This window comes from Tyto alba, unplaced genomic scaffold (assembly GCF_018691265.1).
Source record: "Tyto alba isolate M040663 unplaced genomic scaffold, T.alba_DEE_v4.0 Super-Scaffold_6, whole genome shotgun sequence".
Lineage (NCBI taxonomy): Eukaryota > Metazoa > Chordata > Aves > Strigiformes > Tytonidae > Tyto > Tyto alba.
Window position 1 is genome coordinate 401,725 of NW_024881327.1, and position 27,274 is coordinate 428,998.

Here is a 27,274-nt window from a genome sequence, read left to right on the forward strand (position 1 = left end):
TAACTACAGATGCATAAATAATCTCAGGAATCATGGAATTCCAACTATTAAGCATGAGGAAATAGAGGGGAATCCTTCAGACTACACAAACTATATTTACATTTCTCAAATGTCAGTGTGAATTTCAAAGGTCTTCTACTTTGATTTTGCAATGACATTGGTAACCTGCATGGAAAATGACTTTGCATTTGAGGGGCTTACTTAAATTTAAATACTTGAGTTTCCATACTAGGGAAATTTCATCAAAGACATATTGAAATCATTAGCTGAATAGCTTTTGGTCCAGTTTGAAATTTTCAGATATGTAAAGGAAAACTAAGAAAACTCCATCAATTTACCCAGAGTAATTAGGTTACCTCAAGTGCAACTGTAGTGCTCAGGGCCAGCGAACAAATTTAAAATGGAAAGATGTTATTACCACAAAGTACTAATATGCCACAGGGCATACTAATTATACTAATCAAGGTGGCAATAAAAAGCATGTCAAGTTGAATGTTTTTCATAGACTGAGATAGCAACTTTAGAAAATGTCACAAGTAAAAATTAAAACTATTAATGTGTTCTGTAATATAGTAGCTTTTCATGTACAGCAGTGAGAATGAGAAAGCAAACCTGAGAGAGAAGACAACTATGACAACCTTTATCCATGAAATCCCAACATGGTACTACCCTGATATTAGTAAAACAAAACCCAAAATAATTTTTCACTTTTTGTGACATTTTCTCTGATGGTTTTCTAAAATAAAATAAATAGATAAATAAATTAGTCAATTCTAGCTATGGTAAACCAGGAAAGCATTTGCTACAAGAGGAGAACTCACCTTAAAAACTGTGAAATAAAAAAGTTTATATTATATTTTTACTGCTGTTCCGTAACAGTAACAAGTTTAGTATGATACTGGATTGTGTAGCACTCCTCTGGTTCAGAAAATAACCATTTTCTGCTTAGTTTTCCATTTTATCTTCCAGTTGTGGAGTTAGTCTTAACTCTAACTTTTTTTTTCTTACAGTATCAAATTTAAAATATTAAAGGTAAAATTCCTAAGGTCTTTTAATTAGCCTGTTGCAAGCATCGTATTTAACAAATTACATCAAGATTAAGAGGTCAAAGTATATTGAAGATAAAATTCATTAGGCAACTGTAATATTTTGTAGAACAAAGGCCAAATATGTTTTTCATTTACCCAGGAAACAAAATGGAAAATTAAGTAACATATGCTCTACAATATTCCTTTTTAGGTTGGTGTGCCAACGATGTTGTGCTGAAATATGGAATTGCTAATTCTATTTCACTGGCAACTGAGCACCTGATAACTCAGCACCTGATAACTTTTTTTTTTGGCAGGGGAGAAGGTGGATAGAAGAATGATAACACACACACAACTGTATGATCAAATAGTCTCATTCCCTCTGGGGTGATAAATTCAATAAAAGAAATATCCCACTTTAATTACAAAATTATTCTTACTTTGAAGTCTCTCTTCAAGATGTTGGTTACTTTTTTACACCAGGATTCCCTTGGGTCTTACTCTTCTTGATACACCTACTTGTAACATCTACTTAAATCATGTAAATAATTCCCTCTTCCCCCTATGACTTTTGTAGTTCTCTCTAGTTCTATCTCTTACTCCAGGACACCCTGCAATCTTCATTCCTCACTTCAGCCTTCATGTCAGCAGCTCTTTCCAGTACATCTGTGATATCTTCTTAGGAGCAGCAGATCATATTCAGCTTTCATTACAACAAAGTGGCATAGTTATCAGATTTAAAAAATTCTTCACAAGAACAATATTTCTCATAGTGCCTTTAAATTTACTCTTAGCAGTGTTCTTGAAAAATCAGTAAGGTTTCAATGTTAAAATCTTACAGTAAGCTAGAACAAATAAAGCAAGAGACTTTTGACTACATTATGGAAAAGAGAAGTCTAAATTTCACTTAGATATATTATTCAAAATTATAATAGTATTTAGAACTACAACAGGTAGAGTTCTGGAAGATTACTCATTTATGCATGAAAATCTGATTATTTGGTTCAAATTATAGCATTCAAAAGTTATGAAAGCAGGTGATATGCAGTGTTCAAATGAAGGACATATATTGGAAATTTACTTTAATATATCTCTCAGATCTAGAACGATTCCACACACATCACATAGTAAAAATGCATTAAGGAAACCAGTGAGAGTTAAGCAATTAATACCTTGAGGATTTGTGCAATAGTTTCCATAAAGCATTTTAGCTATATTCTATATGTTGTGAGAATATTACTCTATCTGTATGAGTATAATGAAGAAGAAATCAACATATTCAGTAAGTGCTTTAGATTTTACTGTGTGCTGGAAACTGCTAATCAAAATGTTAGTACTAGAGTCTGTAAAGGCCTCAGCCTCAGCACGGAGAGCAAAAAGCAATTATCTGATTTCCCAATTTTTATTTTATTGAGCCCTACGAAGGAGGTCAGTATTCTGACCTCTAAGAAAGTTCACTCTGTGGCTACAGGTTTAGAAGGACAGTGGTGCAAGTGCAGACCCATAAAGCAATCTCATTCTGTAGAATCGGAGTACAGCAGCAGCTGTTCAGACAATGGCAGCCTTGAGATTATAAAAGTGGCTGTGGAAGTCAACACAATTTAAATGAAGATTTCTCTCTCCCTTGAAGGTACCTCCCCAGCACAGAATTATTTGAGTTAGTGTTGTGGTTTGGGCCTGATCAGCAACCAACCCCCACAGCTAATTACCCTCCCTTCCCCCTCCCCACCTGGGAATGGGGGAGGGAATTAGAGGGGTGAAGGGAGACCTGCAGGCTGAGATAAGAACAGTTTAATAATGGCAATAAAACGAGAACAATGATGATGATGGGGGGAAAACAAAAAGAAATATATAAACAGGCAATGTACAGCGTAATTGCTCACCACCCGCTGACCAATCCCCAGCCCGTTCCCGGCCAGCGACCCCGAGATACCAAGATCCCACAATCGCAATCCCGGAAGCGAGAGAGAGAGAGAGCCCCTTCCCGACCACCCCTCCTCTATACAGTGAGCATGACGTGCCATGATATGGAATATTTCACTGGCCAGTTTGGGTCTGGTGCTCTGGCCGTGCTCCCTCCCTGCTCCCTGTGCCCTGGCGCACGGGCAGGACGTGGGGAGTCGGAGAGTCCTTGAAGTCTCAGCAGCAGCTGAAAACATCAGTGTGCTGTCAGCATTCTTCTCACACCAAACTCAAAGCTAAATCCAAAACACAGCACTCATCTAGTCTCTGAAAAGGAATATTAACTCTATTTCAGCCTAAACTAAGACAGTTAGGAATCGCCCCTCCAGGCAAGTAGCATGTGAGAACAGTATTACTCTTGTAAGAAAACAAATTAATTCTGGCAGTTTAAGTCTGGTCTCTGTGCTTGCATCAAACAACTGTACTTGTTCAAAGCAGTTAAGCTTTATGTTCATAATGTGTAATTTTAAACTGAGATGATGAATACCTGTCCTTCATACAATAGCAGTCAAATGTAACTCTTCCCTTTTGATAGATTAGGAATTTTTTTAGTGAATAATGAGAGCAAATTTAAGTCAGACTTTTCAGGGGAGAGAACAATGAAAACCAGCTTCAAATGCTTCAATGAAAAAATTAACTAGGATTTTTTTTAATCTTAAATGCTGGAAACAATTTAAACCAATAAACTTTAGGCAAACTGACATACAGAATAACTTAATATAGCCTAGACATATTCCTTCATTTGTCTTCATTTTCCATTTTCATTTAAACTTTCTGCTATGCATTTTTCACCTGTTCTGTCTTATACATGTGAGAAGTCCCTTACTCTATAAGTAATCCCATTCATATACTCATCATATTTTACAGAGAAAAGTAAAATAAATAGACGTACTTCAGGTTATACAAATTAAAAGGTAAAGCCTGGATTTGGCTGAACTGTAGATGAAGCCCTGAGAGCTGCAATGCTCACACCCAGTGCCCCAGGTTTAGAGCTAATGTTTCCTTCAGTATAAGGATTCCACCTGTTTGTACAGACAGCAGAGCTATCACTGCTTCCACATCCTGCTTTCTCCTGGCCTTTTGATTGTATACAGGAATTTGGAAGGGGAACTGGTACTACATGGTATTTGGGATATCATGCAAAGAACGAAGGGCATTTCAGGGGGTAGTATGTCCTCTTGTTGCATGGAAGACACCAGAAGCTCAGATCTATGAACACTGAGGCACAAGCTTGTCTAAGGGGTTTGGCTTACAATAGAAAAAAAAAAAAAAAAAAAAAAAAAAAAAGCAGCTTGATTCTACATTTGTGAAGTACAAATCCCTGTCTCTTCATCACGCCATGGTGCTAATTATGAAAAATACCAAGAGCTTCTCTTAAGAACTTTTTATGGCTCTTGAGGCTGTCACTTGCCATGATGAAAAAAAAGGGAATTTTCTTTCAGTCCTTTTCTGAAGGGGGTGTTAACAAAACAATTAACTTTTTTTTTTTTTTTAAAAAGCAATTACTAACAAATCCTATGCTCTTTCCACCTGGCATTTAATGTTCTATGCTTCCATTTGGCCAGAGAGCCTTCTTCATGTCTGCTGAAAACAATAATCTGAGTTAATTTAATTCTCCGGGTGTACTTTTCCACTTACTGTCTTTGTCTTGAAAATGTATAAGGTTATATGAATATAAAATCCTCTAGTGGGACTTTCTGTATATGATATGCAGTATTTTCTGATTATCAAGCAAAAAATGCTTGGTAAGCATGTTTTTAGCATATTTGGTTACCTTTATTCAAGTTGAGTAATTAAATTGATCAAAACAGTTGGATGCTGAAGATACAAAAAACTATTTCTCATGAGTAAATGTTGCATATTGAGGTTCCTGTTGCCCTTTATTATGTCTGTTGGCACGATTCTCATAACTGTATGGCTGCATGTTCCAAGTTTCATAAGACCAAATATTGCTATGACACTGGAATTGTAACAGTACCCACAATTTCTACACCAGTGGGGTTTTAACTAGTTATTTTAACCACTAATACCTACTACCCATAGTTATTGACCAAATTTTATTGTCCAGCCTTGAACACTTCTTCTCCTGTTCTGACTCAAAAAGTTTTCATTCAAAATTAATTTCCATTTTTTTAAATAATAAACAAGTCATTTTATTTACTTCTATTACATTCATACGTGTCACATAAGCTCTGACAACCATTTCCTCACTGCACCTAACATGTCTTTGTTTCTATCTTATTTTTATCTTCTTTAATTAATGCTGTAGTGGAAAGAGGCAAATCACATTATGACCAATAAAAGTATGGTCCCTATGTCCTTATGCTCAGTATCTCAGTTCTCTCAGTTCTTGATATAATGTAATGAGATGATAATACTCACTTTTATTTAAAAACAAATATTTTAATCTTTCAGAGTGGTAAAGTTTTAGGAAAGTGTCCAGACATAAATCCAACATTGTCTCTGACAGAGAGTACATACAACTTCAAACTGACTTACAGAAGTTTGAAGAACTCCACTTGTCTTTTCTATAAATGCACCCTTGATTAAGACAAGAGTGTCTATAAGAATTAAGGTGACTCCACTTGCGCCTAAGCTAATTTATCATAAGGAGTTATATGATTTCCACCATATTTGAACATAGGAGGAACAAAGTGTTCTCCTCAGATAGCTGTATGGCAAGTTACTGATCACACAATTTTCAATAGGGAGCTGAGGCACAGAAAGTCCAAGAGGTAGGTCTAAAATATGTAAAGACTAGGGAAAGAAAAAACAAATGAATTTAACTTCCCTTATGGTGGGACAGATTCTCACTGCCTAAAAGAGGGAAGTGGGAATGCCCCTGCTAGGACTTGGGCAGAAGAAGGTAACTCCATAAGATTCTTTTTTTGCATCTCTCATTTTGATTTCAAGACAAAGATACTGCACAGGTAGAGTTATATGGAGTTACATGAACTGTAAATGGAGGTTGTATTTCCTTAGCTTGGGATTTTTTCAATTGCCCTGAAATGTATATTCTTATCCATTGTGTCCTCACTAATGCAAATAGGTATCATGCTGGCATTCAGCTGAGTAATTCTTCTGTCATTCACAGATGGACAGGGGATCACATGGCTAAGAAATGAAATAAAAGCTAAATCCCTATGCTTAATAAAGCTTTGCTTGTTTTCTCTTTCATTTAGGATTACCGAGTGAACATCTTTCTCCGTCAGAATTGGAATGATCCACGCCTCGCATACAGTGAATATCCAGATGACTCTTTAGACTTAGATCCATCCATGCTGGATTCAATTTGGAAACCTGATTTGTTCTTTGCTAATGAAAAAGGTGCCAACTTTCATGAAGTTACAACAGATAATAAGTTGTTGCGAATTTTCAAAAATGGAAATGTACTTTATTCCATCAGGTGAGTCTCTAATTGAATTTTTTTTCAGATAAAATCTCAAAAGTGTACCTAAGAATTACTAATGGGTACCTTCAGTTGCTAGTGATGCAGAACTATCACTAACGTAGCTGTGAGTTTTGAATACAGAACTTTATCATCATTACTGTTCTTTGCTAATGCTAGAATAGAAAATGATCCCTCATTAGGCATGCACATAGTAAAAATAATAAGAAAAGTATCCTTCCCATTTTAAAGTACAGATCCTGAGCCTAGAGAACCTAGGACAGTTGCACAGAGCAAATAATCCTGGAGCATTATATTCTGAGCTGGCCTACGTGTGAGTTTCACATGCTGTGCTCTCCAATGTAACAATCCGATGTTACTTCTTTTTCACCTTTTTGGATATTACAGTTGTGCTTCATCATGGAAACATGACCTGTTTGAGGAAGCATATCATTTAAAGAATAGGTCACTTACTGCTGGAGTTGGAGAGAAAAGTGGAAAGTAAACTTTTTAGAAGGTTTAAGATGTAAGAAGCAATTATTATTGAGAAAATCTAGTTATCCTACTTATTTTCTCTGCACTTTCCTTTTATTTCTACAGACATTAGTAGGCATTTTACTGTTATCTTCAAACACCTGATCTAATGAGAAACACATTGGATAGAAGTATACTAACACCCCATTAGACATGATATAGATTCAGTATTAATAGTGACCTACTTGTGCAAAATGCTACACTTTTCAAAACAAATATATCTCTTGTCCACTTTATGTTTTACTCTGCATGTTTTTATGACACTGCATTAATGGGAAATTGGATTTTTTGAAGAAACATCAGGAATCTGTAAAACAGATTGTATACAAAGAGAAAAATTTTGTGACTTCTGTGGATGTATCAGTGGCAAGGGAAGGGAGTGTCCTTCCTCCCTCCTTCCAGTGCAAGTGGGCAGCGTCTTGTCAAGCTTACACAGGGAGAAAGGTTTGGGTTAAAATTCCTGAGAGCATTTCATATCCATAAGAAGGTTAGTCTGTCAGTCTGGGAACATAATCTTTCTTCAGTGTCACGTGTATTCTGTCACTAGAAACAGATGGAAGACAAGTAAAAAGGATTCCTTATCCAGACCCAAGTAGAAAGTAGAGCTAAATCAATTATCTCCAGACTGAGTCACCCTGAGAGGCACTGGCAGTTGTTCCACTCTAATCAAATAACTTCTCCTTGCCCTATGCTCTCCAGATACATACAACACAGAAAATAGAAACCACCACCCAACTGACACAAGTTTGGATTGCAACTTCAATAAAATTCAGACCAAGTTCATGGTCTCATGAAATGTAGAGAAAGAAAAAAAAAAAAAACAAAACAACAACATGAGAAATATAATATTAAATTATAAAAACAAATATTGACTGTGATGAAAGCAGATGCCAGATAGCTTCTGTGTTTCTTATGGAGCCAGAAAGTTTATGTTGCTGTGATTTACTTAAGGACTATTGCAATTTCTGAAACAGATTTAAAAATCAGATCATTGGCATCTAGTTGAGTTGCTATGTGAATTTGAGTCAGTTAAGCTTTTGATGCCAATTGCTAATGTGCTGATACTAAAAAAAAAAAAAGTACATTTCTAAATTTGCTTTTTCCTTCATTCCCTAATGTCTCCTCCTCCCCTAATTGCATTGGAACAATTGGAACAATTCAGACAAGAAAATAATTGGTACCAGTTCCTGATTCACTGAATACTTAATATAAAATACTAAAATATTTACTGAAACTCAGTAAAGTCCAGGCACCTCTTCTTTGAAATGACTTGCCATGTTACTAACCTACTAGTCAGATTTTGCATTTGGAACAATTTTTTATAGCGTGGGAATAAGACCTGGGTCTGAGCTCCCTCCTCAGACCCTCCCCCTGTAGCTCTGCCACTGGCAGGCTAAACAGATGTTACAGCAACAAGAATCAAGAAGATTTGGAGTGGGAAAAAGTAGGGTAAAAGAAATATACAGCCATACTTGTCATGTACTGCCCACTTCCCTTTAGCCCCAGTGCCAAAAACAGGGAAATGGGTTTAAGCAAGGCGTATTAGAGCACTGCCATTCTAGAAAAGCCTTATATGTAAGGAATTGAACTCAAGCCCCTCAGATTTTTGGAGAACATTCTATCAACTGAGCTGATAAATTAATATGGATCAAAATTTTCACACAAGGTATTTTCTAGCAAGAAGAAAGGTTCAGTCATGACCCTGAATGATGAATGGCTAAACACGGCCAGTGAAGGAAAACATGTGCCTTTACCTCTTACATTCTTTTTTCTCATTCTTCTGAGAAGTATCGCTCTAAAGCGAAGATACTGATATAAAAAGTAAAAATACCTCTTGTGCCTATAGGCTACAAAGTATTTCACAGGAAGTATCAGGACTAATGTGAAACAGAGATGCAGTTCAAAATTCCAGGCATATTTCAGTCTACTATCAATGTCATAAAATGTTATCTTAAACCTTTGTGCTGACAATTTAAGCACCTTATTCTAGGACAATAACACGTAAATTACTTTGCCACCATTATTTGTAGCTGACATCTGTTATTAAATTCTTACAAATCTGGGTGAATTTTATGTCAAGGATTTGAAATACTGTAACGGTGCAATAATTCTGCTGTAGCACAAAAAAGCATGCTGTTCTTGCATTCCTTCAGAGATCTCAAAGTTAGGGAACCCTACTGAAAAATTTGTTTTCCTGAAAGTCTATAATAATTCTTTTCCACATTGTCATACTAGGCTGAGCAGGTAAAAGAGATTGAGCTAATATACATCCCTTTTGAGAGCTTTCTAATAAAAAAATATTTTTTCTTCTATTTCTAATGATTTCCAGTGATTTCCTGCATTCTTCCTGTGCAGTTCTGTGGCACTTTTGTGGCATAATTTTAATATTTTTTTTGTGTTCTTTCAGATTGACTTTGATTCTGTCCTGTCCAATGGATCTCAAAAATTTTCCAATGGATGTGCAAACATGTATAATGCAGCTGGAAAGCTGTAAGTTTGTGTAATGTATTACCCTCTAAATTCCATTGTAGGGATTATAACAGCTATGTGGGAGGTAGAAAGACACCTTGTAGTGGTACATGAACACATTTTCAAAAAAGAATCCTCTATTTTACCAAAAGAATCTGTGAAACATAGATGATTTTCAAAGGAAGAGATTCTTTCATCCTTACTTGTACTGAAAATCAACGGTTTTGTGTAAATCTAAAGTTGCTACTAAACTTAAGTAGCCAGTGCCAGTTTACCTTTATGCAAAATTTATGCATATGGGGATTCAACATTAAGGCTTCCCTCTATTCATACATACAGGGGGACAGTAATACGGGAGAGCATAAAGAAAAAATGAGAATAAATTAAGAAAGTGATTTATGTGAATATCCTGAAATCAATAACAACTTGGTGTCCTTAAAAGCTGGAAACAAAATGATATATACTGAGTCCCTGCTCTTCAGACTCCTGCCCTAGCTGTTTAGCATGCCTACATGTTATAGCTACATATCTGTAGTTTTTACCTAATCATCCTAGAAGGGATTAGGGAAAGGATTTACTACAAGAGACAACTGTAAAAGTTTGCAAAGCATATATATTTATATGCCCATGTACCTACATAGGGTATGTCACTTACACAGCCCTCACCCCTCACCTGGGGCACCGCCTTGGATCAGTGGAACACCTCCCAGAAAATCTTCAGAAGGGCTATAGAGCCCTTGCATTATGAGGAGGAAGAAGTCCATACAAGATATCATCTAGCTAGGGAAAAAACCTGAGCATGATCTGACTATCAACCATAACACTGGAAAAATTTCTAACATCTTCCGAAGACTCTGGACTTAAAGGAATTTGTAGTAGCACAGGTAGCTTGACACTGAAAACATACAGCAAAACACAGAACGAAAAGAAGACCCAGTAGCTTTCCAGCGCAGATGTCTGACAGTTTGATCGAACCTGGTGTGACACTAGAATTTCAGTGGAAGAAGCAAAATTAGAACTCCATGTGTTTTAAATAATCTCTTCATAAAGCCATATTTACATTATACACAAATATCCTAAGGAGAACAGAGAAGGTAAAACCAACTTAGGCAAGCCAGACTCTGTAGAATTATCTTTCAGCTAACAGCAGTACTTTTTATGAGAAATAAAACTAGCATTTGTTAATTCAACACATCATATATTGTACTTATCATCTCCCTTGATATCTCTCTTAGAACATAAAAGAGGATGGAAAGCGTACAACAGCTATGCCATTTCAAAGTACACATACACATAGACAAAAAGAAACTATGGCCTGAGCTAACACAGGCTGTGTGAGGAGGAAGGCACAGACATGCATTAAATTCTCATTTTCCTTGTGATATGAAGTATTTAGGAATTGCAATATAGATTCCTAGCAAAAAAATCCTCCTAACGATGTGAAGAACAAAAATAAAATAAAGCATTCTTTGAAAGATTCCAGCAATCTGAATTTTGTGATAATTAATGGCAGGAGAAAAACAAATAATAAGTACCCATCTTAATGTCAGATCTAGATTTACAGTTTTAGGATCAATAAGTAAAATATTTCAGAAAATAGTGTTCTGCATATAGAATGAACATACTGGATTATTTGGAATATATTATAGATCAGAAACAACATACATAATTTGAATAAAGTATTTCTTGTGGTTTTTTCTACTTTTACTCAAACAAAGTAGCATCTAAGAGAAGGGGGAAGTAATAATAGATCAGTCAGTATGTCAGAACTGCTTGTTGTATGGATAATGGTATGCTTTTACAAAAAATTGCAGGGTGAGTATGAAAGCCAGATCTGCCTTTCATTACAGTGGAGAGATGGCAATATTATAAAGCAGGCTTTCAATATGAGGGCAATGGCTGAATATGACAGCATAAATTTTCTTTACTAAAATTTAGAGATAGCTACTTGCTGCAAATGTCAAATAATTTAGGACAATATTATATATTCAGCATTTAAGCAAAACTCTGCAGTCAACCCAAGCGGGTAATCCTACTAATAACCTATGTCACTTTTATCACTAATGTGACTAAATAAATGGTTAATATGAGACAGTTGTATCAGAGTACATACAGGTGGCAGGTGTATTAATTATATACAATTATTCTTCAAACAGAAAGCATCATACTGTTCGAACAATCAAAAGTATATATATATTTTTTTAAGTGATTAAAAAGTTATGAAATTGTTGCTTTAACAACTTCATAAAACTCAGTTGTATTTTTTCTCTCTTTCAGCCCTTGTGAGGACAGGTCATACAACAACTGAGCATTCTTGAACAAACAGGCATCTGTTTTGCTTTATAGAAACCTTGCAGGAGTTCACAATTCCCACAAACTGCACCACAGGGAACCAACACTTATTAGTTGAGTAGAGCACTGTAGATGTTCTACTGTATTTTCCAGCAGAACATTTTTCACTGAAGACTTAATCATTCAGTTCAGTGGGAGTAAATTCTCTGCTGCACATTCACATACTAGAGAGAGGCAATGTTCACAAAAGATGAGCTGAACAAAATACAAATGAGGGCTTCAAAGTCTTCTACTTACAAAGAAAGATCAAATTTTATTTCATAAAGAAATTACAAGTAATAAAGCTTTCTCCATATCGCTTTGTCCAATTCTATTTTAACTGTAACTCCAGACATTGAAAAATGGAGACTGGGCAAAGTAGCTGGCCTGAGGCAGAAAATCTTGCAGCAAATGGGAGCTCTGAGTATGCCTGCATGTCTGATAGAATAACCAGTTAGGTTTTCCAGAACAAGACAGCAGTTCCCTGAAATGACTTTGGGATAAATCCAAAGAAGATAGGCATAGTGCTGTAATTTCCAAGCTCCTAGACCTTCCAGAGCAGGAATTTACCTGCCCAAACTGTTTCCCTATAGAGGAAGCAGAGGAAGGGAAATAGATACCTTGTAGGAGTTCCAAAAAGTATCTGCATGCTGGACAGAAGAGTAACTAGGTTAAAAAAAAAGTATTTTACAAGTCTGAACTCTGAACGATTTCCAAATCTTAGAAAAAGGTGAGCAGAAACATCAAAATCCAGAGTCATTGTCTAAGAACAGGCATCCAGTTCTCTTTAAAATTAAAGATGAAAAAAGGAGGATGAGTGCATTTAGCATTTTCCCAGGCTTCATATCAAGTTTCCTGAGCTTAGAACTGACACAACCCTGAGAGACTCAATCCATCCAAGAATCTCTAATTTCTAGGCCACGATGTCATACTCTTCTGTGGCTGTCTGGCTTATATTTTTCAGTGCACAGTGAGACAACTTGAACAGGGGGATCAAAGCACTAACCCTGGTGGTCTGTGCACTGTCTAAAGAAGTGGAGGACGTGGGGTTTGAAAACTAAGAACACAGTCCTCTCATGTTGTGAGTAAATGATCTGATCATCAGGCTGTGTTATAAAAAACAAAGTTGTTGCAGGAGCAAAATGACAGCAACCACACTTCTAGATGTTTCTTTTTAAAGTGATGAACATTGCTGGGTTTTGTACTGAGTGCCAAGTAGGACACTGTACATTTATGAATTTACAAGGCCCATTTATCTCACAATTTCTTTAAATTGTATCTGATCTTGCAGATCCAAAATTTTTTAATTTTAGCCAGTAATGTTTTTTCCAAGGTCAGTCTAAGCAGCTGGATTTTCCCCTGGTTAAAGTATTTCACTTATGTCATGAAGTGTCTGAAAAATATTTAAGTGGAAATATCTTTCATTTTTAAAATATTTATTTTACCAAATGATTTCTCAAAAACTAGAATGAGCTGCTTTTGTATCTTAGAAAGGAGTCAAATGAAAATGCACATATGAAATAATCCATTCTACACTTCTATGTCTTACACCAGGGCAGCCTATAGGCATGTGAGATAATTTTAGTTTTATTCTGCTTGAATAAGATACAAAAAAAGGTCAGCTAAATACATATTTATTTCTGTGGCCTGGCTCCCAGAAAATAAATGTTTTTATTTCATGTGCTAGAACTTTTTGTCTCTCTCATTTTTAAGTTTAACTTTTATCCCACAGCATCCATTTACTCATATATTACAATTATAACTTTATGTAACTTTCAATATTCCTGAATTTTCAAATAATGAAAATATTAACTCAATTACAAAAGAGGAAATATACTACAAAAAACAACATATGTAATGGAGAAAGCACCTGCTCACCTCATAATTTTATTTTGATGCTTATTGTCTCTTGTAATAAATTAAACAATGGCCTTTTTTTTTTCTTATTGATTTATGGAGGCTTTTTACTCTTTCTAAGCAATCATCCTCCTGTCTCTTAGATTTTAGAGAAAATTCACTCCATACTACATGATGCTGTTACCTAAATAGTACAATTTATTTCCTCCTAGTCTCTAAATTGGAGATTGTGCAAATGCAAAGAACTGTAAGCAGGCTACAGCAGTACAGGCTACTGCATTACAGAAAATATTGGGTGCATTTTTCCTTTCTCACAACAGCACAAAGACACCAGAGGAAAGATAATAGAACTAGAGTGTTTTCCTTATCTGCTAAGGAACCTCAGGTGTGTACCTGAGTGACAGTAATTATGGGCACACTAGGTTAATGCCTGTGCCTGAACGTGTGGAAACCATATCTCTTCTCTCCTTCCCATTTCAGTAGAACAAAAATTGTCAAAAATTCATCCTACTGTTTCTACTCTGCAGGTGGGTGATCCAGCCCACTGGGCATATCTGAAGTGAGACTGGACACATAGCTATAAAGAGCTAGATATTTGTAGTCTTCAGCTCCTGACCAATGCAGGATGAAAGGGTACTATTAAGCGTACAACTGCTGCTGAACTCACAGGAGTTAATATAAAAGTGACAGCTGAAAATCTGTAGGCTTCAGCAAGGAATATTAGGTTTCAGAGATGTGGTAAAAGACTGGACCCAAAATGTTATTCTTCTCTGAAATTCAGTCTAAGAAGGATAAACTTTACAAGATATATTGGTATTCATCTGGATCACAAGTTTGCTCGAAAATTTTTATTCTTCGTGGCTTGGAATTGTACTCTAAGGGTGATTAAAAGGAAAGGACTTAGCAAATATGACTGTGTCAGCAGAAGTAAAAAAGGAGGTATCTTGGAATTGCCAAGACAGGTGTGGTTCAAAGGTCATGGTGGTTCAAAAGGTACAGGGAAATTGCTTGCCTTGAATAATAAACCTTGTTTTTCTGTAATGGTGTAGTCCTTGGACAGCCTGGAGAAGAGATGTTAATACTTTCAAGACACTTCAATAATTCTTCAAGACAAACTTGTTGGATTTCCACTCTCTTGCCTATGAGACTGCTGGCTTTTAATGCCTACAGCTGATACTGAATTAGCTAAAAGAAAATCTTTGTACTCTTAGCATGCATGTATGCAACTGATATATGTAGCTTGGTTCCATTAAGTTCTATAGCCTTGTGGACTGATGTGGGTTGAATGGAACCCTATTTCTTCAAGCCATGCTTTGTTCCTATACTTTCAAAATTGGATGAATGAAAAGGCTTTATTTATTATTAAGATCAATAACGGTGTTAAAAAACCCCACAGATACAACCTACTTTTTTATTTCAGGGACCTCATATGGGAGGGAGTTAATAAAAATTTGTCAAAACCATTTTTAAAAACTTAAGATCTTCTGGGAAAGATGACCAAGACCAAGGCAAAAGTTTGGCTTTGTCTTTTCCAGACATTATAGTTGCCCTTGCTAATTAGAAACATTTCAGCAGGATCACATTCTTTTTCCCTGCAATATTTCCTGAAACCTTTAATTGAACATGTTGAAAATTTTCACTCTAGCTAGATAGTTTTCAGTGCTGTCTAAAGGCTAGACTTAATATGTCTGTCTTGTCCAGCTTCTGCCAAAGTGTTTTGTATAGATTAGATCAATTATATAGACTATCCATGCAGTTTCATTTTATTTGATGTCCACATATTCAAAACCTTTCACCAACTATTCCAGGCACAGGTCCTGACAACCACTCCTCATCCAATACCTTATCTTTTCCACCTCCTCCCTCCGTAAGAGTTTTACTTTTATTTTTTCACATTTATCACCAGCTCTGTGACAGACCATTTTCTAAAGAAAAACTTCTGCAGGCCAAATCAAACTTTCCCAGTTGTTTCTGGTCCTCTACACTGCCAGTTAATTCTAAATTCTATATAGCTTGACAGTTCTTCATATTCATCTCAGGTGGAGGTCTCAGTTTGCCAGTACATGCTTCACTACCTAATTACCTGAAATGACTTCAGGCTCCTAAAAATGAGTTGTCTCTTTAAAGAGAGCTGTTTGGTGAGAGGCTACAGTGCCACACAGTTCTTAACTTTTCCTGAAAAATACTCCCTCTGGCAACCACCTTCTCCTGGGATGAAAGCCTTCTCATATAATTACGAACAATTTATCATCTGCTTTTGTATTCCAGATGTGCAAGACCTCAGACTCTGAGTTAATAGAGGCAGTATTATTGGGACCTAACTAGTCCTGTAACTTACTTCTGAACACTGCTGCTCAACATAACTGTGTTTTTTCTGTCTTTTCTTTCCAGTTATATGATGACACCACTGAGAGTTTGTGTGATTAGTAGTATCTTTATAGAATTAAATAAGAGCAAATATCTGGGCAGTAGCCGGACAATAACAAATACATTGCAAATGGCACTCTACTTCAGCCACAGCAGCTGGTTTGCATCCTGTAACATACACATGATTTGGCACCTCTACTTCCTTTCTCAACCTTCATGCATTTACAACCTGTAAACCCAAACTCTAGCACACTGCAGTTTAGGTTGACCTGGTCCTGCAGACCACTACAGTAGATGATAGACTCCATTGCTTTCAGCTATTTCTGTAGTATAAAAGGGTTACCTTTTCTAGCAGCAATGAAGTGAGCTGTGCCCTCATATATGAACTAAGCCAGTGACTGACTGTCCTTTTTTCAACACTAAAATGTAACCACTAGGGCTTTCCTCTATAACACTGTATTTTTCCAGTCACCGGTAAAAAAAAAATCTGGTAGCAATTTATAATAGTCACCAAATCCACGTCACAGTCAAAAAAGACTTTTTAGTGAGAGGCTGAATGTCATGTTGAGCTGCAGAAAATGCAGATAAGTTAGAGATATATATGTTCTGCTCACAAAGCAGCAGCAAGAGAGAGAATATAATGAGACCGAACATCAAGAATTTACAAATAGTAACAAACATTATGTAGCAAAAGTTTACCCTGAAAAACAGGTGTGCTCAGAAATAGATTCACATTTTTTTCTTCCAGATACATAGACTGGGACTCCCCTTCAGGCATGCACACCATATTTTCTATGGAAAGCAAAATACAATGAAAGCAAGGCACAGAGGGAAAACTTCTTACACTCAAGTCTTATCCCAAGAAGTCAGGATTCAAGAGTTAATCACTTATGTCTGCTATAGAATAAGCTCCATATGTCTATAACCAGAGTTAATAAACATTTAAAGTTATGTGTAGTTGATAAAAGCACTCGTCGGATTTGGCTTTGGGTCATCTCTTTTTATAGAGTTGAGTAGAAGGCCACTGAAATTATTTCCCTAGACAAAATACAGTACCCTCCTGATAGAAATGCTAGAGGCATAGGAAATGTGATTAAGTATTGTCTTTGGTATTTTTGCAAATCTAAAAAAATATAAATAAACTGGAAAACTCATCACTGCATTAACATTTGTCATGGGCTTCTGCAGCATATCAAATGTAAGGAGGAAGATCTAGAAACACGTATCATCAGGGAGGTAGGGCTTCCATAGGTGTGATTCTGAACTTGAAAAACTGCAAGGGACATGATTCCTCGATCTATGACAATGCTGTGAGTTGGTTCCTCTATTTCCTCAAATTCAGGTGTCTAGATTGTGCAAAATCTCCTGCCAGTTAGTTTGTGTGGATTCAATGTTCATAGACCTAACAGCGCAATAAAGATACCGTTATCCTCCTTATGTCTTAGAATACCTTAATAAAAGTGTCTTGTTCTTTATAACTACTACGTGTTTCAGTGCAGTTCTTACAAGACATGGAACATATTTAACAATATAACACATATAGTGCAAGTTTGTACTGGTAACCAAACATCTTTTCAGAATAAAGTCTTCACATTTCAAGCCCACAATTTGCTGAGAAGGTGATTTGTTCATATAACCATTCTTATATTTACCAAAAAAATTAGCCCTTTCTATTAGTGATGCCATTATTCGAGAATATCAAAGCAAAGTTTGAGAGACCACACAAAGGTAGCTGTTTTACTGAATCTTACTATTTGGGTACTACTGCATTCAGATCAACTATTTTTAATTGAAATTGTGTCTCAGGAACACTCAGCTTTAATTATGAGCTTGATCAGTTAGATTGACTGGTGCTGTATAAACCCAGAACAAAGAGAGCATCATTAATCACTTCTCTCATCTGCCTTTTCTCCATTAATCAGTTGCTAATATTATACAGAAAATTAAATAATTCACTTGTTTTCATTTTTATTCCTGTAAAATTAATTTCAGCAGCAGATGGACAAGTGTACTTTTTTCATTTAGATGAGTAATGCATTTTAGAAGAGACCTTCTTCGTTGCAGCATCTAATCATTTCAATTTTGCAAATGTAGGCCTCAGTACTGCAAATACATATACATGAAAGACCTGTATAGTCCCATTCAAGTCAGGTAGTGGCATCAGGATTTAAAAATTTTCCACACAATTCAAATACTGTAAACTTTTATGATCGGCAATTCTAGAATCCTAAATCTAAAAAATAACACTCTGCTCTTGAGGCTTCAAAATTTTTATTACAAAAGCTCCCTAAACTTCTGCTACTTGCTGTGCACTCAGCCCCTCCAACCCTTGTTGATGGCACTAAGCAATCTGGTGCCTTATCCATATCAGGATCATAAATCTCTACTTTGTTGCTGAGACTGAACTGTAAGGTCATTTCAAAATCTGCCATGATGTCTTCTCATGCTGCTGAGAGCCCTGACACTTCAATAAGGGACATTAATTACATTAATCAGCAGAGCTCCCAAAATTAGGGTGCTGGAGGACTGAGTTTTAGGCTCACTGCATATGTAGCACCACGCACCTAAACTATAATAGTGTATATACTACAGTATGGTAACCACTGACTGTTTTAAAGGGCTATTTCTATAGAAATGCCTTTTTCCCCTTATGCACAGTACACACAATACCATGAAATTCTGAAGTGTTAAACACTGCTATTCAGCAGGTCTTCTTCGTAAAATTAATTAAAAACCAAAAATATTTTCCTTTTGAGATATTAAGGAAGCTCAGTTAGAACAAGTAGTATTGCTGTTCCTCCTGAAAATTTTCTAACATGGAACAATATGGGTTTTAGCCCTTTTGTGCATAGAATATCCTGGGATGGGCCTAGGTCATGAGCTGCAGTTTGTCCTTGCAAATTCTCTGATTCCACTTTATTTCTGCTGCTGACTAAATACTTTCCACTGTAGTCTTTCTTCCTTTTCGCCATGTCAAAAAGGAAGAATGATGCAGTAGTTGGAAAAAAGAAAGATATCATAATTTTATTTGGAACTACACCAAATAATGAAATGTTTTCAGTTGGAAAATCAAGAATACCTGTCCTTGTTAACATTGCTCACTGAAGAAAATCTAGAGACAAATTTGCGTTATCAAATAGTTCAATATACTTAAATAATTTATGTTTTTTCACTTCTTCAATTACAGGAATATTACAAGATTTTAGATTTCCCTAATTCAATGGGCACATCTGATTGGGCCATGTATTTCACATTTAATAAAGGGCCACAGATTTAATAGATACTTAATTTAAGTTGATTTAATGTAACATACCTAGTGGAAATATAATATATATTATATGATTTTAAATTTCTTTGGTATAACATAAACTCACATCTTCATTAAGCTCTTCTATGTCTGAAGACACATTTACTTTATAACTATGACCTTGACTTACAAAACTGAAGTTACAGTATTGAATGCCAAAGCTGTATTTGGGTATTTAAAATGTAAACATGATAAAAATTAATTACTACATCAGTGTTTTTCATACACTGCTATTATTTTGAATAGATTCCACTACAGAAGAATTAGTGGGCAGGGTAGATGATAATCAAAATTAAAAGCATGCATTAGAGATGAATGAATCTGATTTAGTGAAATACATTTTGACACAGCAGTTGTTTCTTGTCAGTTCAATAAGTTTTACTCAGGGGATATCACTTCTAGCCATAATCTGCATGCTTCAAATGATAATCTGCTTTACACATAACTGCTCTTTGTCTGAATTCATGCAAAGTTTGAGAATAACTATACTTCTAATTTTTCATAGCTTATTGCATCTAATAGTGAATTTTAGAACTGTGTTTATGGAATGTCATGAATTCAATAAGACAGAAAAATAACTGTTTCCTTGCACAGTTAATATATGCTTGAAATGACTTGAGTAATGTCTGATCTTAATGAAATATTTATTTAAAAGGATATGGTCTCATTTTTAGCATATTCCTCCAGCCCCAATAAACTACCAATGTAAACCAGCAGTCACCCTAAATGCCTGTGAATACCTTCTGTAAAGGTACTCCCCAAAAGAAACATCAATACTCTAGAGGCAAAAAGAGGTGCTGAAAACAGTTTTAAATTTATAAACATCGATTCTTAGCTTATAGGTGTGTTTAACATAGACATATCAGAAAGGACGAAGTGTGTCTCAGATTTGAGGTCAGTATATCAGGGCATTATGACTGAATAGCATTTATAGATATATTCAGAGAGTGATTAATTCACTGAATATAATGGGAAAGATTTATGCCCACACACCAAAGAGGTTATTTCCTTCACTGGAGCTCAAAATTTCAGTATTTGCAGGCAGAGAGTTACTCTTAGCAAGTTCTGAACAATATACTTTGAACAGTAATTTGTTACTGAAAGGTTAAAAGATATTTACAGTTATCAGCAGGTTATGCACAACAGCTCATTAGCATTGGACTAAAGCAGAAAGGAAATATTGCAAAGAAGCAAAATAGATTAATTAAAACTATATTAAATTACTGTAAAGATCAGAAAATAAAAATTACTCCCTTTTCCTTTTGGTTCAAGCTATTATATGTGGTTCAAGTGTACCCTTATCATTCAAACTATTACAACAATAGAAGCTATCTAGTTTTATATTTCAGTCTTAAAATCTCACTTTGTCCAAATCTACTGGATTCTGAGAAAGTTTTAAAGAAACATGAATAAGAAGCCCTTTTTTTTTTTTTTTTAAGTTGTCATAACCAGATACAATTTATTCAGAAAAAAAATCAGAATAAAATTCCAGGGATATACTGAAAATTAATATAGCAAATATTCAGAGGATATTCTCCAGTGATATCCCATGCAAATATTCAGCTGTGAGAGGGAAAGAGAAGGAAGAAGTACTTGCCCTTTACAAAGTATGGCCCTTGATTTGTATTTCCACTGTGGTTTTTGCTGTTTTAATTAATCTTATACACACGAGTGAGGTATGGGTAAGTGCAGAAATCTGAATATTAAAACTGAAAGCTTTTTAATATCATAATACATCACAGCCAGTTAATATGAGAAGATTAAAATCATTTGCTTTCCTTTGTTTTATACCGGTTTTAGAGAAAGTATTTTTTCAATTCAACTAATACTTCACTCCTGCATAAATTTTCATTCATTGTTCTTTTTGAAGAATTTGTACCTAACAATTCAAATTGACATAAATCCATAAACCTAGCTTTGACAATCCACCATTTCAACTCAAATACAAGGAGAAAGAGATCTGAGCGTGAAGGGCCTATTTTATCCCTCATGGAGCGGGAGTAAGATTTTCCCAAGCACCCAAGAGAACTGGATGTTTAGCTCATTTTGATGCTTTTGTTAATTACATTACTAGACTACCTGTCTATTAAGATTTCACAAAGGATGCATAAGACTGTCTGTTTTTTCTAGTTCAGTATGGTATAGAATGGCAGATAACACTGTGTTTGACAGGTACAGGCAGATCCCCTGTATTATTTATCTCCTTTTTATGACATTTATTTAAGTTATCACTATCTCGTACATCCCTGCTTTTCAAATTTTGCAGCTGCCTCAGTGTTTATTTGTGGTTTTGTTGTTTTGTTTTGTTTTTTGTTTTTTTTTTTTAGTTGGATATACAATGAATGATCTCATTTTTGAATGGCAAGAAAAGGGAGCAGTTCAAGTAGCAGAAGGTCTCACCCTGCCACAGTTTCTTTTGAAAGAAGAAAAGGATTTATGTTACTGCACCAAGCATTACAATACAGGTAGGAAACCATCTTAGTGATCAAAACTGGAAAGATACTTAACATTTATTGTTACTTTGAAGAGTTTGAGGTTTTTTTAAATATTCTCACTGAACTCACAAGATTAAAATGTACAGGTGCATTGTACAGGAAAATGTGGTCTTAAATAATGGATATAATGAAACAAAACTACCTGAAGGCTGATCAAACTTCTATTTCAGTAAACTTAAAACACAGTACAATAATTCAGAAGCAATTCAGTCAGGAGTTTTAGTTTTATAGTGAGTGTCATGACCACATCTACACTGTGGGATCTGAAGCACTGCTCAAATCCAAAGGTCCATAGGATGTGCACTAAGCATGGCTGGGCTCCATCAGGAAAAAGGGACACAGGGTTGCCAAACTAGCTGTCCCTGCCCTCATTCTTACAGCAAGGGGGCAATGAAAACAAGCTGAAAGCATCTTTAATGTACAATGACCAGCTGTCCAAACTAGATGTGGCCTTTCTGAGTTGAAGCCTTTGTAGAACTGCAATGTTAACTCATCATCTCTGGGATTATTTGAAAAAGGGGGAATCTTGATATTATTAATACAGTTATTTTATTTTTAATTGTAAAAATTATTATAAATATTTCAATAACTGGACAGTCACAAGCATAATAATCCTCAAAAAACATGTAGCAAAGACTAAGAATCCATAGTTTCCATCTTCTCGTGGGAAAAAAAAAAATACAACTCTTCTATTCTAATCCATATCACTTTTATTTTCTGCTCTCCAATATGATTTGTAATAGATTAAACATATCTTGAAATATAAATTTAAAACTGATTTATCTGAATTCTGCTGAAATGGCAGAAGGGATAAAATTCAATAGGTGACATTCATAAAGAATGTTCTTTTGCAATCAAAATTATGGAAGAATGACATTTTAATATGTGCCTGTAAATGTACTTCTATAATCTGTATAGTGATATTAACAAATGAGAATTTGTGGTAGAAAGCATTCCCCTCATTTTTTCAAATTTCATTTCAACAATATGACGCATCAAAAATCTCTGAGGAATTAAAGCATTACTGTGGTACTTAATCTGATATTGAGTGGAAACCTGTTTAAAAATGTCAGAATTTCTGGTGATTTCCAAATATCTCTCCAAACATCTCATCCAAAGCTGAACTGTACTCTTACTCATTTGTCTGAGAATCTTTATTACAATCATCTTAGTTTAAACCTTTTGATTTTGACTGAAACTTCATTTTTTCAGTATTTTTGAGCCACTATGTTTCTCTTTATAACCTATGTTTCAAGCCTATTTAAGTTGGTATTCATTTTCTTCTAAGCAGAAATAGGAAAACATGCCAGGCCTAGGTCGCATGGGGTCAACTTACATCTACTGTATTTTCACTGTGGCCCTAAACTGAGATAAGAAGTGAGAGGTACAGATGTTACTAACTTCATGCGAGGTCTCATGACTCTCAAACTGTGCCTGCAAAACAAGTGTGCTTATCCTTCTGAAATGCTGTCACATTTAGGTGGGAGAAAGTATTTACTGACATAACTCTCAGGGACAGCCTGGCCAATCATCAGTCTGTTAAATTTCTGTATTGCTTTGGCCAAACTACATCTCTGTGGCCAGACAGGTGCTCTAAAATGCGAATGCAGCCCACAGCCCTGAAAAGGTGGCTGAAGTTTGTGTCTCCAATTAAAAAAAGAATTGGACCATTTAATTTGTCCATAAAAACTCAAGCCATTTACTAATACAGAAAATTTGGAAGCCTGGATGCAGGCACACACCATATACACTTCAGGATGGAGACTTTAAAAGACCTCAGCAACAAGAAGACAGTTGCACAGTTGTGGGACCTGCCTATGAGTAACAGAGGGAAAAAAATGCAGTGCTGACTGGTACCAGCTGCAGGCAGAAAGCTACGTCATCACCTGAGGAAAAGCTGAGTGACCTGCTCTGAGTTACAGCACCAAAAGAACAGGTACGAATCTGGAAGAACTTTGGCAGGGCAAATCAGAAAGAAAAGATAGTCTTAGCCATGCAGGACTACATTTACTGTGACATTCTTCTCCAAGATAACAGTATTTCCTCCAGAATTTTTTTTTTTTTATTATTTAAGTCTTCAGTATGAAGTTAATTTAATCAAATTAGAGGGGTTTGGTTGGTTTCTAGAAGGGTGGGAGTGCCTTTAATTTCTTTGTTACAACCAGTATTATTAACTACTGTGTATAGACTAAAAAACCCTAAACATTTTATTAAAAGACAACAACAATTATGTCATTTGAATATGTGACTAATAATGTGCTTGCTTAAGGCTTCTGCAATGAGATACTGTAGACAGATACCCTTTATGATACTCCACAAGAAACAAAAAAGAATCATTTTTCAAAACTAGAAATAAAGCCTATTTCTCTGGCCTGCAACAGATTTGATTAAAATTATCCTTAAGAGAATGCTAAGCAACTGCAGCTGGTATGCAACAAGTGACCAAAGAAGAGTTTTCAATTTAAATTTAATAATTACCACACAGGATGGAAAGCTTTTTTGAGACATCCCATAAAACAGAAAAAGAAAAAAAAAAGCCTCCCTGTGAAAAGAATTAACATGAAGTTTCAGGACAGCATGTGGAAACTCATCCGTGCGTGTCTCATCAGTGTTTCATGCCCAATTGAAAATGGATCACTGTAACCACAGCCTGAAAAACAAACTGCTTCTAAATATAGGGACATAACAGCTTCAGCAACAGTACAGCAGAATGGCTCATCAAGTCTCATATTCTGAAGTGACGCAACAACATTTCTGATCATTTTCATGTTTTTGCATCCACTGGTATATCTGCAGTGACAAATTTGGGAAGTAGAATCATAGCAGCCAGAAAAATCCCAACATGTGAACCATACATATTACAAGGATGGTCTTGTTCTACCGCATCCTGATTCACTTCCTGTGTCACATGCATTCCTCCCCTGGGCTTTTTTGCAATACTCAATTTTGGTCTCAATCACAGGCAATTTCAATCATGGCTGCACAAAGCCCAATATACGATAGCATGAATTTATGCATAATAGCACTGCCTAACAGGCACAAACAGAAATACTCTGAATCTTGGCTTCACTCCTGCACCATGGATAAGGCACTACACCTGCACTTGAATGATGATGTTCAGAACTCTTACTATTGGTGGGTTTTGGCTCTAAGTATTGGATGTAGTGGTCTTGGAAACAGTATAGCTATGGCTTCTACACTCTCTGCCAGAACTGGTAGGTTCTGTATGTGACCACTTCTAATAATTCTGTATCCTTAATATGGTAAATCTGCGATCTTGCTGAATGGCTCATTTCCTTAACTGCACCTTCCCCATTCAACCTCCTAACACATATGTCCCATGCACAGTGTTTTCTCATGATCCTTTTGGTTCATCCTTAAGATCAATCAAGTTGCTTAACAACCTGTAGGTTGTGGCCCTTCTAGGTCCTATGTTCAACTGACTTAATGCCTTATATTGGGCCATTTTCCTGCCAACATGACAATGATTAAAGGAGAGATAACTCTGATGTCTTACACTGACGACAAGAACTCAAACTGCTACCTGTTTTGACAAACACCTAAACCACTCTTTTTGAGACTACAGCAGTGGCTTTTCAACCCCTCAGGGTTTTTTTCATAGACCGCTTCTCAGAAAAGGAAGTTTGTACTTTCTATCCAGTAGGTATTCTATAGGTGTAAAATCTCTGAAGCCGCTCATTCCTTCACTGAAAAAGGGAAAATTATAAACACTTTGAAAAACAAAGAGTCTGTGACAGGCTGAGGACGTGACCATCACTTCCTGACTCCAACAGGGCATTTTTCTCCACAGAAGAGACCTCAGTTTTCACCCCTGCATTTCTCAAAATTTAAACATTATACCTTAAAGATTCATTGTATAAAAATTCATCAGCTGTCCTGGAAGTAGACACATTACATCTGGATTCTCCTTAGTTTCTACTTCACCTTTTCCTGACCTTGCTAACACAGTGCAACATGACTAGGTTTTCATATCACAAGAGTCTACCTCTTTAGCTTGCTATCTGCCAGGTTCCCAGGCCTTTCCTGCAGAACTGCTGCCTACCCAGCCCATCCCCAGCCTGTATCAGTGCATGAGGTTACCCCATCCTCACCACAGAACTGCATTTTTTCTTTGCTGACTGTCATGATGTTATGGTGGGTCTGTTCTTCCAGCCTATGGATGTCCCTCTAAATGGCAGCTTGATCCTCCATTCTGAGAGAGAGGGGAGTTGCAAGTGCAAATTCTTCAAGGTGAAAAAAAAAATTAGTTGGTCTTGTCCACATTTATTTTCAACTTTCTTTTACTTCAGTCTTTATCAGTTTTGCACTAGTGTTAAGTTTACTACCTGCCCCAGTATTTGTTTCCAAACAAGCTATGTAAAGTCACTTCCTTCAGGAGCAAGAACTTACATAGTCAACGGCAGGTGACAGCACCAGTACTGATATCCCCCAATATGCCACTGAGAACTGCAGACTGTGACTTGAAAGAAAAACCGAATGGTAGTACATTCCGAGAGTCGTTTTGTGAATCTTGGCTTGAGACAGACACCAACAATATATTTTAGAATTTGTCTAGTTTTACATGCTAGGCACTCAAAAATCATAATTTCTAGTCAGGCTGCATGATCATAGAAACACTGGAATGTTTTACAATGAGGAAAAAGCAAGTACTTTTTAAATGAGTTTTATCAGCAAAATATACTCAAATTTCAACTTCTATTTCAGTGCAATTGCAAAAAGTGTCTGGAAACTGCACTTACCAAGTGTGTTTTTGTTACTCTGTCTCCTTAGAGAAGTATGAAAATAATTTCAGCTAAATTATATGTAACCAATTTTATAGACAGTCTTTTGAAATAACCAGTTTTGCATATATACATAATTTATGGAGTAACTCGTTTATTCAAGAAATTTTATCATGGGAAAGCAAAAGGACAGAAAGTATTTAACTGTATTTCAGTAATAAGTAAAGCAGAATGCTTCTGAAATGACTGTGTAACATTCTGGGAGAAATGAAAAGGGAGTCTTTTACTGAACAATGTAAACTCAGCTAGACTGCTTGCCCATTGGTGATTCTGATAATGACTCCAACAGGAGAGAAAGTAAAAGGAGCAGCACTGGCCTGATGGAAAAGTCAGTTTATATATTTCATTCTCCTCCTTCATGCTCTCTGTGAAAATCATCTGCCATTATGATTGTGGTGTAATACATAACATGCTATATTTTGTTGCCAAGAGAGGTTAATTGTGGTCTTATTTTAGCAGATGCAGAGCAAAAATAAAGCACATAAAATGCAGAAGGAAACTTCTGGTGGTCTGTGTCATCCCTCTTATGGCAACACAGTTTTATTTCATTCTGAGACTATTTCTGTTTTCAGACAAACAGTTATTTCAGTTAGAACATAAAATCACCCACAGAAAATTTATTTTGATGTTAATAACTTTAAAAATAAAAAACTTTCTATTTTGGGTTTTTTTCATTAATCCAGTTTGTCTGAGGACACTTGAAGCCAATACGCTCACCCACCGAATAGCAACCT

General features: G+C 35.9%; 1 protein-coding gene across 5 annotated transcripts in view; it reads left to right on the forward strand.

Annotated features, from left to right (window-relative positions):
- GLRA3 (glycine receptor alpha 3) overlaps window positions 1–27,274 on the forward strand; it is a 96,111-nt gene that overhangs the window by 48,875 nt on the left and 19,962 nt on the right. For all 5 annotated transcript variants that reach the window (XM_032983355.2, XM_032983358.2, XM_032983356.2 and 2 more), the window contains 3 exons: window positions 6,173–6,396; window positions 9,320–9,402; window positions 21,571–21,708. In XM_032983355.2, the coding sequence (XP_032839246.2) occupies window positions 6,173–6,396; window positions 9,320–9,402; window positions 21,571–21,708 (445 nt within the window). The remainder of the gene's footprint in view (window positions 1–6,172; window positions 6,397–9,319; window positions 9,403–21,570; window positions 21,709–27,274) is intronic.